Source organism: Periplaneta americana, chromosome 11, assembly GCF_040183065.1.
Source record: "Periplaneta americana isolate PAMFEO1 chromosome 11, P.americana_PAMFEO1_priV1, whole genome shotgun sequence".
Lineage (NCBI taxonomy): Eukaryota > Metazoa > Arthropoda > Insecta > Blattodea > Blattidae > Periplaneta > Periplaneta americana.
In genome coordinates this window covers 135,318,392-135,331,632 of record NC_091127.1, presented here as the reverse complement: position 1 = coordinate 135,331,632, position 13,241 = coordinate 135,318,392, and the positions used below count along the sequence as shown (strand labels likewise).

The 13,241-nt window shown below is 34.7% G+C and overlaps 2 protein-coding genes across 3 annotated transcripts in view; one reads left to right on the top strand and one right to left on the bottom strand.

The window, feature by feature from the left end:
* The window catches only part of LOC138709374 (leucine-rich repeat-containing protein 24-like), a 651,569-nt gene extending 649,036 nt beyond the window's left edge, over positions 1–2,533 (bottom strand). The window contains exon 1 of the mRNA XM_069840108.1: positions 2,422–2,533. The gene's annotated coding sequence lies outside the window, so the exon portion shown is untranslated. The remainder of the gene's footprint in view (positions 1–2,421) is intronic.
* The window catches only part of LOC138709372 (xylosyl- and glucuronyltransferase LARGE1-like), a 41,641-nt gene that overhangs the window by 10,305 nt on the left and 18,095 nt on the right, over positions 1–13,241 (top strand). For both annotated transcript variants that reach the window (XM_069840106.1, XM_069840105.1), the window contains exons 3-6: positions 5,895–6,103; positions 8,000–8,195; positions 10,261–10,475; positions 12,090–12,175. In XM_069840106.1, the coding sequence (XP_069696207.1) occupies positions 5,909–6,103; positions 8,000–8,195; positions 10,261–10,475; positions 12,090–12,175 (692 nt within the window). In that variant the 5' untranslated portion in view covers positions 5,895–5,908. The remainder of the gene's footprint in view (positions 1–5,894; positions 6,104–7,999; positions 8,196–10,260; positions 10,476–12,089; positions 12,176–13,241) is intronic.

Sequence of the window (13,241 nt, the reverse complement as noted above, 5' to 3'; positions counted from 1 at the left end):
AGGCCGATACTAGATATGAAGACAGCACTGTATCAGTGATCTAAAAACCACAAAGTATTAAAGAGGAACATACATTTCTCTTATTCTAATAGAATTATGACAGCACATAAGTCAAGTATTCTACGGGCAAACTTCATACAGTGTTCGAGAGTAGAATTATCAGTAGAAATGTAGTCTCCGCAATCCTCTCCCAGTGAGTATCTCTGGGAAATTTAAAAAAATGATATACAAAAAATAACCTACATACCCTGAAAGAACTAAAAATAGCATCCAGAAAAAACATATCGTTCATGCCTCAAATGTAACTTTAGTGATTGATGCATCATTTCTTTAGTAGGTACCAAAAATGTTGAAGCTGTTTTAGAATCTTCTTTCTTAATCTGGGTTGGTAAATGACGTTTTCACTTCTTATATTGAATAATATTTTACAGGAATAGTTCGAGGTTTGTCAAATCACTAATACAGAAATATCTCCATAACCAGCATGTGGGAGCATGCCTACCAATAGTAAAAGTTGCTGCTTTCCAGCTGGGAAATAATTAGCTCACTCAGTATTTTAGTAACCTACACTGGATAAATAATCTTCATTGAAAGTGGTTCTAATTTTACAAGGAATCATGAAGACTCAATTTGCAATTTAATCTGGTAGGATCTGTTGAGAAACGGCAACTGTTAATACATCAGACATAACAGTAGTAATTTTTTAACTCGTACATTTTGTATAACATGTTTTGACAAACATATGAACTTCGTTGCTTAACATGTTATAAAGGTAGGATTCAGCTACAACTGCCAATTTTTAACACTTGTACTCAGATTTAAAAATGATATATTGCAAGTGAATAAGAATTGTGAACAATTTAATATTGCTTTAACTCTTCAAAACACATGGTCAGCTTGATATAGTGACTACATAAAACAAGAACATGGAAACACTAATGGAGAGGAGAAGTTTGCAATGGTAGTTCGAAAAAATAAATGATATGCATAATGCAGTAAAAATTTACTGCTGTATAATTAGGCTAGATAATAGTGCCAATTTATAACTAGAGAGGTGTTTCCTGTACCAAGCTATGAATTTCCTATATCGACTACTCCCCATTGATTTCCACAAAGTAGTATAAACAAACATTAGAACCTTCACAAAAAAAGTACAATTGGAAATCAAATACGCAATATTTCCTGATAAGCTTTATTTTTTCTAACTCAATACAAAATAAAAATACAAATTTTGACGGAAGACGAATTTATCTCTTATAAAAGTGGCAACTATCTTAAGGGGTTAAGTACAGCTTACAGCAGTAAAGTTTTGGAAATATTCAACATTTTTTTCCTCCATTACTGTATTCTGTACAATAATGAAAATTGGTATGTATAAAACACTGTTCTTTTGCTATATGAAAAAACATATTTTTACGATTTAAAAAAAAAATATTTGTATTGTTTTTTCAAAATGGTGGCAGTTCACTGTGCAGTGATGAAGCATTTCTCTCCTAACTCATAAAATTTTTAACTTTTTCATATTCTCTCTCTTTTATTTTATTGCTGAAACTCATGTTTACAATATCATGCTCTTTCAATTACATTCCTTAATAAATAATATATTTTTTTTTATTTTGTGTTAGAAGAAAATGCTGATATTTGACCATTTTTAAAATGAATTTATTTCTTATCAGACAATCTATCAAAGGTAGAGAAGTAATTTTGCATCATTGGATAAATACACACAAACAATTTCATCACAGAATTTTGGATAGTTTTTTAATTTATGAGGGAAGTGCTTCATCACTGTACAGTGAACTGCCACCATTTTTAATTTTGAAAATATATAACATCAGGAATAGACATTTTCTACTTATATTTAAAGCACTGTGTTTGTGGATCAACCACTAGCATGCTGGTCTTCCATCCATGTGGACTGGGTTCAATCTCAGGTCAGGTCATGATGGAATTTAAGGTGAATAAAGCAAACTTTTCATAGGGTTTTTCTCGGGGTACTCTCATTCCCCTTTACCATACCACTAAATTCTCTTAATTTCTTTATAATCTGTAGGCCTAGTAGCCAAAAATGGGCTGATGTGAAGTCTTAGGAGTATTATGGGTGCCTGATGCTTATATAGAGGGCGCTTGAGACTCTGCGTCCTGGGACTTAGATACTCATTTGAGACAGGATGGCACAACTGTCAGCATCAGATTCATGAATCCACTCAGGCCATTTGTGTCGGATTTGGACAGTCATTATATATATAGTGTTTACAGTGGTCAATATGAACCTAAGTGCAAGGATCTATATCGGGTCCAGCCCTCAAAAAACTGAGTGAAGCCAACCCTATATTCAAAATGACATAATCAAACAAATAACTAATGTTAAAAATACTCCAACAAATTTACATTGTTATATGCCTATTTCACCATCTTTACCTGCAGTCTTCAATTCTTGACATTGACACACAGTCCAGATTATATCATCAGTTGCCACTTGTTTGGTATTGTAATATCTCTTTACACTGAACTTCTTTGCTACCATCGCACTGCAATATATAAACAGAAACCACAATTGCTTATCAGTGAAACAAACCACTTTTTTCCATAAACTTTAGACTACTCTCTCCTTCTCTCTTTTAGATTTAATTTTTGCGACAGAATTGGATATGCCACTGCTCTGAACTTATATAATGTTGTGACAGTGATTGCAGGCACCACAGCAGGTGCATGAACATACAGAACTAAACTGTGAACCACTGCTTTGAATGAATACTCCGTCTTATTATTGCTCATATTTAACCCATCATGATTTCACCACTATAAACAAAATATCTCGAGTTGGTCTCAGATTGCAATTGCAGTTACGTACTTAAGATGTGACATTTTTAATTTTGAGACTTGCTTTGAGAATAAAACAAGTAAATCTTTATGTATTTGTAAAACAAGGTAATGGCAAAATTTGTTCCATGTTTTTGCATCCGTATCGTCTAGACTTCTGCACTAGAAGCATGACGTAGTTAATACACTATGTTCTGGCTATATTTTATCCTCGGAGAAAGATATATATATATATATATATATATATATATATATATATATATATATTAATTATGGTTTATTTGACAACACTTGCAACTGCTGAGGTTAGATCAGCGTCGTCAGTATGCCGGAATTTTGTCCCGCAGGAGTTCTTTTACATGCCAGTAAATCTACTGACATGAGCCTATCGCATTTAAACACACTTAAATGCCATCGACTTTGGCCGGGATCGAACCCGCAACCTTGAGCACGGAAGGCCAGCACTATACCGACTATTCTACCCAGACCGAATCGGAGAAAGGTGTGATATTGAATTTTATAAGATGCTCACTGTTCAGTTAATCAGAGTTACGGTAAAATGAAGGAAGAATCTTGCTTACACTTTATCTTCAGTGTGCTCTTTCTGTCTGCTATGTGCTCCACTTTGCTCCAGAATAATAATTTTAAAAAAATTGAAAAGAAAATACTGGCAATTCCATCTCTGACTTAGAAAAATGAAACTTGAATTTTTAATGGACAGAAACTATAGCCAGGCAATATACATTTCATAATGCACAGAAACCAAATGCTCCTACCAGTCAGACTAAAAGGGGATTAAGCCATGTCGAACAACGACGTCATGCGCGACCCCACAACAGAAGCGCTATGTTTTGAATGTTGCCTGGCTATAACTAGCGTTTTTAGAGTTTAAATTTAATTAATACCCAGTAATGTACAAGGCGGTTATGGCTGTGGCAGTAGCAACAGGCTATGTTGCTAAAAATTATTAATCACAAGGTTAAATAATGATCTATTCAAGTAAATGTGTCCAATCAAAGTATGTAAATATTCCCGTAACTTTCCCAATACACTTCTTACTTCTGAAGCCAGAAACAAGCGAGTCCAAAATCTCCATTTGGTGATATGAATGTTCCACTTTGCGTACAGCTTTATGACTTACTTCCTTTGAATATCGTAAAATATACGCAACTCTGCCTCCATAAAATTCGGGAGTACCAACATCAAAACAGGCATACAATAGATCTGCTATAAGTATATAAATGAACCATAACCTGGAAATTCATGTTTTGGCACTTACTTCCTTTTGCTTTCTGACGCAAGACTTTTACTTTGTTTAATGCGAACTTATACACTAAGCACATTTTTCCCATTCCTCTAATAAGCCTTCTGTATGTGTAATACACAACACCAGTTTTAGTATAAATGCAGAACATCTTCGGAAAGAATCACAACCAAAACAGTGCACAATTTCATAGTAAGGCAAGAAGAAATGTTGAGAACCATAAAAAATGGGTGTCCTCTTTTTGGCCTTTGTGTTGAGACCCGCAAATGTTACGCATTTCATAATGTAAAAATTAATCATTTCTATAACTGATGTTTACTTAATAAAGTAGTGTTTTTTATTGGGTTATTTTACGACGCTGTATCAACATTTAGGTTATTTAGCGTATGAATTATATGACGGTGATAATGCCGGTGAAATGAGTCCGAGGTCCAGCACCGAAAGTTACCCAGCATTTGCTCGTATTGGGTTGAGGGGAAAACCCCGGAAAAAACCTCAACCAGGTAACTTGTCCCGACCGGGATTCGAACCCGGGCCACCTGGTTTCGCAGCCAGACGCGCTGACCGTTACTCCACAGGTGTGGACTAAAATAGTGTTGAAATGTTTGTTTTGATATGTATAAATATTTGCAAATGTTTGATTTTGAAATCGAGAAACATGAATAAACTATGTATGAAGGGTACTGTTAGACAAAAAAAAAATACGTGCAAAGTACTGTCAAGTGACGTAACAATTGACACAAACATCGTTTAAAGGCGATTGTGTTCTTTCTTTTGTTAACTCCCAGTTTTCAATCTTACTTAATACATTTTTCAATAACTTCTAACTTCAATTTCCTTTACAAAAACGTCGATAGTAAAAATGTTCCTTATTTTCGTGAAACGTTTATGGCAGGGTTAGTGAGAACAAAATGTTCGCAATTCTTTAAAAAAAAACACGTTGAAAGAATAGCATACACCATGAATGCGAAAATAGCTTAAAATAAATAATACTCAGAAAAGAACTATTGCAGATAATGTTCTTTCTGGAAATTTTGGAAAACAAGTCATCATCATAATCTTTAAAGTTTAGGCTATTAAGTTTGTTCAATATTGGGGTTCGTTTGATATTGGCATTTTGTTAATGGTATTTCAATATATTTTTTATTGTATTGGGTTATTTTACGACGCTGTATCAACATCTAGGTTATTTAGCATCTGAATGAAATGAAGATGATAATGCCGGTGAAATGAGTTCAGGGTCCAGCACCGAAAGTTACGTATTGGGTTGAGGGAAAACCCCAGGAAAAACCTCAACCAGGTAACTTGCCCCAACTGGGATTCGAACCCGGGCCACCTGGTTTCGCGGCCAGACGCGCTGACCGTTACTCCACAGGTGTGGACTCAATATTATATCTTTTTATATAGCTTGTAATGGCATTATTTTGAATGGGATACAATTTTTTATCAACTCAAAGACATGATAGTACCAGGCAACTGCTGTATCTGTGATATTTAAGATGTTTATTTTTTGCAGATATTTAGTTTTGCTGATGATCAATAACCCTATAGCCTTCCAGTAGTCTCAAGAGTTCACTCTCTCTCTCTCTCTCTCTCTCTCTCTCTCTCTCTCTGTTTTATTTTTATTTTCTGTTCTGATGTTTGTACCCATCAAAGTGAAGTTTGGAATGTCGTAGCTTTATAAAATTTTATGACAGTTTCAGATGCCTTTTATTTCTTTTTATTATAATTCAACAGCAGTAGGTTACTGCCAAAGACCAGAAGAATTTCTTAAGAACTTCATATAGCCTTTTGTGTTGTTTTCCAGTGGACGGGAACAACATGCTGGGCTTCACAGGACGGGAAGCCCGGCTCGCAGGACGGGTGCGAGAGATGGAGGAGCAGAACCAGCTTCTGCGACGTCAGCTCAGCATCTCACAGAGCCATCTGGTGGCAGCCATGAGAACCAGCAACCACACGCCAACTCAGAACTTCGTACAACCAACCCATGACCACCCAGGCCACTGCCCTAACCAGGCAAGCAATTAGCATCTTGACAATTTTGCGTTCATTTTAATTTTACTGGTTTCCCAATAGAAGCTATGCTAAGGATTTTTATTGCCATCAAAAATCCATTGTAATAATAACCACTAGAACACTGAGGATGACTAGATTTTATGAATTAGTTTTACACAGCCTGTCCTGATGCATAAAGCATATGCAATCTAACCGAATTTTTATCTCATAATCACCATGTTGATTATTTGTTACTAGGGTTAATGAATTTCCTCTAGAACATTACACAGCTCACCTTAAAGCAGTCTTGCGACGGTGACTAATATTTGTGGGCGAGAGCTATTTTATGCCCGCTGCGCGCGTGCGGAGCTCTTTTACCTGTAAACATTGCTAAAGTATGTACAGATCTTAGAACACAGCGCATCATGACAGAACGGAAGCGTTTAAAGCTTTCAAGGAAGAGTGGAAGATGCAATATTTATGCTTCGAACATGGTGATGAAGTCCAGTGTTTGTTGTGTAAAAAAAATATTTGCAAAAAAAAAGCAACATAAAACGGCATTATGAGACGTAACATGAAAAAAATATAGGCATTATTCAGGAGAAGAGAGAAATAAATTCATTTCGGAATTGACATCGAAGGTAAATTAATTTACATTTGGGTCAGCAGATAGTATCTAGATTCCTTTTATTTCTTTATTTTAAATGTATTATTGATGTTTTATTTGTTGCTTGTTTCTGAATATTTATTTTTATTAGACTACGTGTTTCTTTAATTTAGAAATAATATTTTATCTTTGATTGCATTTTAACTTATACTATTACTAAACTCAAAATGCTAATTCGCTTTTATGCCAATAACTATTTTCAGGATTTTTAGCAAATATGAACTAAACATTTTGAAAACTTTGATGCAAGGAGCTTTTTTAGTAACGTCAATATAAAATATACTTAAATATAATTTCAAAACTATTAGACCTAATTGCACAAAATTTTGTACAGATGATATTATTATAGATCTGTTTATATAGTTTAAATTTCACAAATTTTGGCCGAAATTGTGGAAGTTTTAAAAGTCATACATATCCCCTTAAATGATTGACCCCAAAAATTACGATGGCTCTCAATATCTTAATTTAATCAATTTGTTTTTTCGTATTACGTGCATCTTACAAATCACTCTAAGAAAACTCATTACATAATCACGACTGGAGAGTAAGGACTACATTTTCACAATCACATAATCAGTATACTCTATTTCAATCAATATTGCCATTATTATTTTTTCAATAAATACTCAAAAGTACTTTGAGATCACACACGTCGAGCAGATAGACCCTATTAGTTTCTCCTAACCAATGAAGTGAAGTATTTACATAATAAATAATTGCTTTTAACAAGAAAATGGTTTAACTTTTAACTTTTCCTATTTCTCTTTTTGTTCCTAAAAAACCCTTCCCTTTGCGATTTGTTTATATATGTATATGTATATTAAATAACAGTAATTAGCCTTATTACATAGCCAGAAATTTAGTAACGCAAGTTATTGTAATAATTGCTGCCTTTATTCGCTGCATGTGCATGTACATCCCTGTTGTCTACGTTACAGTGGATGCGCTATGTGCTCGTGATCAAGGTCGAACTCTTCTACCATGATTGGGAGCTAATATCGTCTCATCCCTGCCTTAAAGCATATGCAGCCCAACTAAATTTCCATTGCACAATCCCTATGTTTGATAATTGATACAGAATTTCTCAATTTCAGGCCGTCATATGTTCATAGTATTTCATAAATTTCAATATAAGTCAGGCACACCACTTCGAAAATGTATTTCGTCATAATCCTAAACTAGCAGAAAACACAGATGACAAGCCACCGATTACATACTGAAGTAATCAGTGGAACTTATGTTTGCAGGAAGCAGATGTGCCCAAGTGTGAAGTCGTTCATGTGGCGATTGTGTGTGCGGGATACAATTCCAGTCGCTCCGTGGTGACACTGATCAAATCGATCCTCTTCTACAGCAAGAATCCTCTGCACTTTCATCTCATCGCTGACTCAGTTGCGCAAGTCATCCTGCAGACACTTTTCTACACGTGGAGTGTCCCACAAGGTATGGAGCACTCACTGATCTCACACAAGCATGATTGCCCAAATTATGAAATGGATCCCTTAAAGTAAAAGTAATAATTAAGTATGGCTAAATTAGTGCGTCTTCAGATGTATTATAGCTTGTTAAATTTTTTTAATATCTAAGATTTAGTTTAATTGTGTATCATTTCTCTGATCCAAGTATGCTCCTTTTTTACTTACTTATCAATGTTGAAACGGCCTGGTTGGCGCAGTCAGTATAGTGCTGCTGGCTTTCTATGCCCAAGGTTGCGGGTTCGATCCCGGCCCAGGTCAACAGCATTTAAGTGTGCTTAAATGCGACAGGTTCATGTCAGTAGATTTACTGGCATGTAAAAATACTCCTGCGGGACAAAATTCTGGCACACTGACAACACTGATATAACCTCAGAAATTGTGAGTGTCGTTAAATAAAACATAATTTACAGTTTTTTATGCTCGACCATGCCGAAATGTAGTAATTATACACCTGGTGGTAGCCCTTTAATGCACCTCATTAAAGTACACCTATTCATTATAATTCAGTTGTTCAGCCAATGATAAATCATCATTGTACCATTATAAAACTGCAAGTATCGATTATTCTCGGATATGCAATCGAAAGACAATTAGCGAAAAGTCACAGAGGCTGGAAATCCAATACTGTCGCAGAAGGTTATGTTCTGTTACTATAATAATTAGCGTTAATTGTAAATAATATTCAAATAAATTCGATTTGTCATCTCGTTTTTCAATTCTAAATCAATTTCCAGGTTATATCAAGACTAATCTTCATGTTATTCTCTAGATTATATCATGGTCAATGACATTCGTGCCTCGGAAAAAATCAATACTTTCGCGTCTGCGCACATCTCACAATTTAGAAGGTCAGTTCCGCTCTTCACTTAGATAACCATAACATGAATACTTATGAATAATTTCAAGTTAGAAATATGGTCGAGCATAAAAAGTCGTATGGAACTTGCCTATAATGGTAATTAAGACGCTCGTATGAAAATTATGAAACTCGCTTGCGCTCGTGTCATAAACAAACATACTCGCGTCTTAATTACTACCATTATAGGCTCGTTGCATAATGTACTATTTCAATGTTGAGAAATGAATACCTTATTGTTTCTATAATTACGAGTAACTCTGGCACATAGAAAGCACTTCATTGTTAATGAAATATTCGAATTGAACGTTATACAGTTCGAAAATAGACTGTGAGCTCAGACCTGGACTATTATTTTTCTTTTCTTCTTTTTGGCTTGAAAATGTGTGACGTGAATCATATGAATGTATATGTTAAGTATATACCTCTTGCTTCTATAAAGGGTTCAGAGTTAACAAAATAATAATTACTATATTTATTCTCTCACTTCCCTTCTTTCTTGATGTCCCTTTTGTCCTCGTCCTTCTCTCCATTTTTCTGTCTCTCTTCCTTTTCCAGTGTTTCTTAATTCCTTTCTCTCCCTTCTTTAATTTCCTCCTCTCTCCTATTTTCTGCTTCTTCTATTTTTCTCTTGTTTTTCTTTCTCTCTTCCTTTGTTTCAAACCTCCTAATCAGTAGTTCCTAATTTGTGCTGGAGAATCAGTTATGCTATAGCAAGATTCAACACTTTCTTTTTAATGAATTTAAATACTATTATAGTCACAATCATGCCATGGTATGAAAGAAAAATTACACAACCTCGAGCGGAAATTGAACCTGCGACTTCCTGTTTCCAGTCAGGCGCTCTACTACTGAGCTATCGAGTTCGTCTCACGCTAAAGGCTTGGAATGATCCTTTCATACTGGCGACTCTGTTATAGAGTACTGTCCATAGCGTCTGATCTAGTCAGCACTGCTTATGGGTGTGAAGAAACTTTTTACAAATGTAATCTTCATCTTACGATGTTTGGTGACGTATATACGTCACCAAACATCGTAAAATGAAGATTACTTTCTTTTTAGTTGATAATGAAGATAACTAATTAAGTAATTTAAAGACAAACTGTACAAGGATCCAAATAAAACATTATATGTTATCTTTCCTGTTGTATTGCGTTGTCTGAATCAATTTTAGCGGAGGTGAGTTTCTACCTAGCAGACAACGTAGTGCCTGATGTCTCATGGATACCCAACAAGCACTACTCAGGAGTATATGGACTCATGAAGCTCACGCTGCCCAAGGTCCTGCCAGACACACTCCAGAAAGCCATTGTGTTGGATACGGACGTCACATTTGCCACAGATATTGCAGAACTTTGGAAGATATTCTCTAAACTGGGACCCAAACAGGTAAGATAACCTTCATTCTGAAGGAAAATGCATTTGCATAGAACTGCAAGTGTGCAGTGTCTCAGTAGAAGCTTAGAAGGACAATGGACGCACCCTCTAATAAAATGAAACCACATCCATCTAACACCATTTTAACGGACAAATTCTCCATTCATTTCAGTGATGTAGTAGTCACTGTACTTGTATGTGTGTCTGGACTAAGATATTGCTGGTTCATTCATGGCCGAAGTCATAGATTTAATTCTAAAACAATCAATGCAGTTTCTATCAGATGAAGTAAAGGCATTGGCACATTGTAGATTACTTGTATAAGATAATTTTGTTCACAAAGAAAAATTAATAAAGAAAATATTCTATCACTTTCATTTTGTTGTGTGCCGATAAGCTGCTATTATGAACTATAACAATTTTGTTGGGCCACCTGTGCTTATCTTCTTAAATAGTTTTTTTATAACATTAACGTTTTCGATACTACTTATGTATCATCATCAGATGTTAGTGCATTATGTTGACAATATGTAATGAAAACCTAGCCTCATGGTGTTTTGTGAATTTACTATTTGGTTTCATATTACTTATCGTAATGTCTAAGCCTTGTTAGAGTTAACATAGTGGTAGTCCGTTGTGATTTCTTAGCCTAGGTCAGTGTTTCTAGTTCACAATAAGATACAATTAAAATGCGATGTAAAATACAATAAGATACAGTTTAAACAATTTAAAAACACTATATAAAATATAACATGTAAAGTTCTATGTGAGCTTGTTGGAATGGCTGTGTTGGTCATTCGTTTATGCCGTTAAGTAGGGCGGTTTCCGTTGATTTTTGAATTAGGACCAACAGAAACCGCCCTACTTAATGGCATAAATGATTGACCAACACAGCCATTCCAACAAGCTCACATAGAACTTTGCATGTTATATTTTATATAGATGTTTTTAAATTTTTTAAATTGTTTAAACTGAATCTTATTGTATTTTACATTGCATTTTAATTTTATTTTATTGTGAACTAGAAACACTGACCTAGGCTAAGAAATCACAATGGACTACCACTATGTTAACTCTAACAAGGCTTAGACTTTCCGATAAGTAATATGAAACCAAATAGTAAATTCATAAAACACCATGAGGCTAGGTTTTCATTACATATTGTCAACATAATGCGCTAACATCTGATGATGATACATAAGTAGTATCGAAAACGTTAATGTTATAAAAAAACTATTTAAGAAGATAAGCACAGGTGGCCCAACAAAATTGTTATAGTTCAAAATATTCTATGTTCATTACTCCATTTTCAATTCTTGGTAGCAGGTATTGCCACAGTACCATTGTGGACACTTTTGTTGGAAACATTTGCAGACCCTCTTAAATGTAACAGTACCCCTAAATGTATTCATATAAGGTATAGAGATTGAAAGTGGATATAAAATAAGTCAAGATCAGTTGAGAAATACCTCTGACATAGTTGTCAGATCGACCTATCATCCAACATAAATTTTCTACATGAAAACTAATTTACCAATCAGCCAACCAAAGGAATTAATATAGGTTACATCTACAAATGCATTATTTTCAGATTTCAGACTAAGAAGTCTTATGTTGTGCTTTCAGGCAATTGGTCTAGTAGAGAATCAGAGTGATTGGTACCTGGGCAAGCTGTGGAAGAAACATCGACCTTGGCCGGCATTGGGACGAGGGTCAGTATACACACATTTACACTGTATTTCATGGTGTAGGTAGCAGGCATATCTTTCATTATCGCAACGTTCAATCCCTATAAATGTAGTGACAAAAAATGAGTGTTTCTAACTGACAATCAAGTAGGACAACTACTGTGTGGTCGTCTAGGCTAATATCATGTAGTTTTATTTTATTTATTTATTTTTTAATTATCTGCTCTAATGTCTACAGAATCATTGTAGTTTCATAGCATTCAGCATATGTATTTATATAGAAAAAGAGGTTATGTCTTGATAGAGAAATTCCCATGTAAGAGTAAACTTATATCCTGGTTGGGGCAAGTTACCTGGTTGAGGTATTTTACCGGGGTTTTTCCTCAACCTATCAACAGCAAATACTCGGTAACGTGCTGGTCCATCGACTCATTTCACTGGCATTATCACCTTCATCCCATGCAAACACTAGATAAACATAATTGTTGATAAAGTGTCGTAAAATAACCCACTAAAAAAAACAGTACCTAAACTTTTTGAATCTTACAAATTGTCATTGTTATGATCGTGAGCCAAATTAAATATCAGCACCAAAGAAAAAAACTATAACATTGCATTCTAATAAGAAACCGCATTTACTGAATATGCACCAATATGAATATCCTAAAATCCATAAAAAAAAATTTGACGAATATAATATGCATCTGTGCTAAAAATCACTAAAGATTAAAATTATATTATCAAGACAGGTTATAAAGGACCCTTACTTCCTTCCAGTCAACAGATCTGAGTTGATATCAGAATATTGATTGACAATGACTAACATCATGCCACCCTGTAATGATATGAAAGTTTTGCAGAGAGAGCAGGAACAAAAAATAAATAAAATAAAATAATAGTCAATTGACCTCTCTTAAAACTGCTGTTGCAGTGGTTGGAAACGACGACCTGAATTACATCAAAGACTTTCACAACATATTCGTCAGCAATATTCATTCTAATAACACTATCATAAAGAGCCTTAAATACATCCATTGTATTAAATTTCTGTAATCAGTTTCCAATCAATATGCATTCGAAATACAAATTA